The sequence below is a fragment of the Olea europaea genome, chromosome 3, assembly GCF_002742605.1.
Source record: "Olea europaea var. sylvestris chromosome 3, O_europaea_v1, whole genome shotgun sequence".
Lineage (NCBI taxonomy): Eukaryota > Viridiplantae > Streptophyta > Magnoliopsida > Lamiales > Oleaceae > Olea > Olea europaea.
Window position 1 is genome coordinate 6,917,018 of NC_036239.1, and position 1,555 is coordinate 6,918,572.

At 40.3% G+C, this 1,555-nt stretch overlaps 1 protein-coding gene across 1 annotated transcript; it reads right to left on the bottom strand.

Moving 5' to 3' along the window:
• Nucleotides 1–432: 432 nt before the first annotated feature.
• On the bottom strand, nucleotides 433–1,346 carry LOC111391381 (protein MIZU-KUSSEI 1-like). The gene has a single exon (XM_023016600.1). The coding sequence runs from the start codon at nucleotides 1,248–1,250 to the stop codon at nucleotides 513–515; it is 738 nt and encodes a 245-aa protein (XP_022872368.1). The 5' UTR covers nucleotides 1,251–1,346; the 3' UTR covers nucleotides 433–512.
• Between the last annotated feature and the right edge of the window lie 209 nt (nucleotides 1,347–1,555).

The following is a 1,555-nucleotide window of genomic DNA, read 5'->3' on the forward strand; positions in this document are numbered from 1 at the left end:
TTGCCTGCCAAATTTAATTTTCATATCAGAAATTTAGTTTTTGTGAGTAAAATTTAGATCTTTCATCAACTCTTGTATCACGTTAAACCGCCTTAATCATTTAGACGAAGTATGAAGTGATTGAATAAGTGATTCTTTTCAAGAACCGTGCTGGATGGACAAGGCCACGTAGACCCTGTCCAAACTGATTCTTTTCAAGAACCGTGCTAGACGGACAAGGCCAGGTGCGTTGGCCCTGTCCAAACCGATTCTTTTCAAGCACTATGTTGGACGTACAAAGCCACGTAGGCCCTGTCCAAACTGTTAGGACAGGGCCTACGGGTTTTTCCTTCTTTCCAATCTTCCCCTACATATGTAATTAATCAAAAAACAGAAATATACATGCATGCAATAATGATCTCAATAACAATATTGATGATAAATTTCTTAATCTCAATAAATAACATAACTCTAAATAAACAAACCACAAGACCCAGACAGATATAAATGTTTTTCAATTATTAATTAATTGATCAGACTCTAACAAAGAAAATACTCAGTTCAGGCCCACTATTTCCATCTGGATTCATCATGTAATACGTCTCTGAATCCTTCGATCCAGTCACTCGTTCAAAATAAGCTCTCAAATATGTCAGTTCCCCTTCCGGCAAGTCTGCGGCATCGCCGGGAAGAACTCCGGCTCCCATTGACACTGCATGAAGCATTTGAATAACCTTCAAATCATCATCTGTCACCTCTCTTTTTACTGCATATCCAGCTTTTCTTCCATTGCAGTACATAGTCCAGATAGGTTCGTCCATCAGCTTGATTTTCTCAGTAGGGTGTTTTTCGCATTCGAGTGCAATTCGAACAAGTCCCAATCCCATATCTTGAAGGAGTTTTCCAGTTTGAATTGAGAGTTCAAGGACAAGAACCGGAAGGCACCTGGGGTTTTCTTGAATTGCAATGTTTACACGAGATTTCCGGTGCCCGAATAGGGTTCCGGTCAGCTGTTTTCCGCCGTGAATATGGCCATCGTGGATCGGAACAGGCATCTTGCATGGAGGATTGATGACAGGAAATGACCGGAAAACTGATCGGACACGCTGGAAAAGTTTAGTGGACTTGGAGGGATTCTTTTTACGGGATGGTTCTTGTAGAGTGACTTGAGGCTTAGGAGGTGAATTCTCAGCTGGCGCCACCACATTCGGGGCCGGCGGAGGCGGTGGCCGCCGCTTTGGAGTGGGCATTTTGTGCTTAGGCGTTGGCATCTTGGTATTGATGAACGGAAAAATGTGCAGGCTATTGTGTATATAAGAAGAGGAAATAATGGGAAGCACGTTTTTTGTTGATCAATTCAGAGTGGTTTACTACTATGCGATGATTGACTTAAAACTTATAATTAATTATAATCACTTGGCCAAAAAGAGAAATTAAATAACTATAATTTGTTTTTTTGTTTGTTAGTTCTCTTGAATTTAGGCTGAAATCTCTGCTTTAGGTTGAAAGCAAAAGGCATAGTTATCTGTCAACATAGCATTATTCAATTATTAAACATTGGAAATGGAAAATAACT

What these genes read in the sequence shown, in the direction of transcription:
- LOC111391381 (XM_023016600.1), bottom strand. Translation starts at nt 1,250, where the DNA reads ATGCCAACGCCTAAGCACAAAATGCCCACTCCAAAGCGGCGGCCACCG.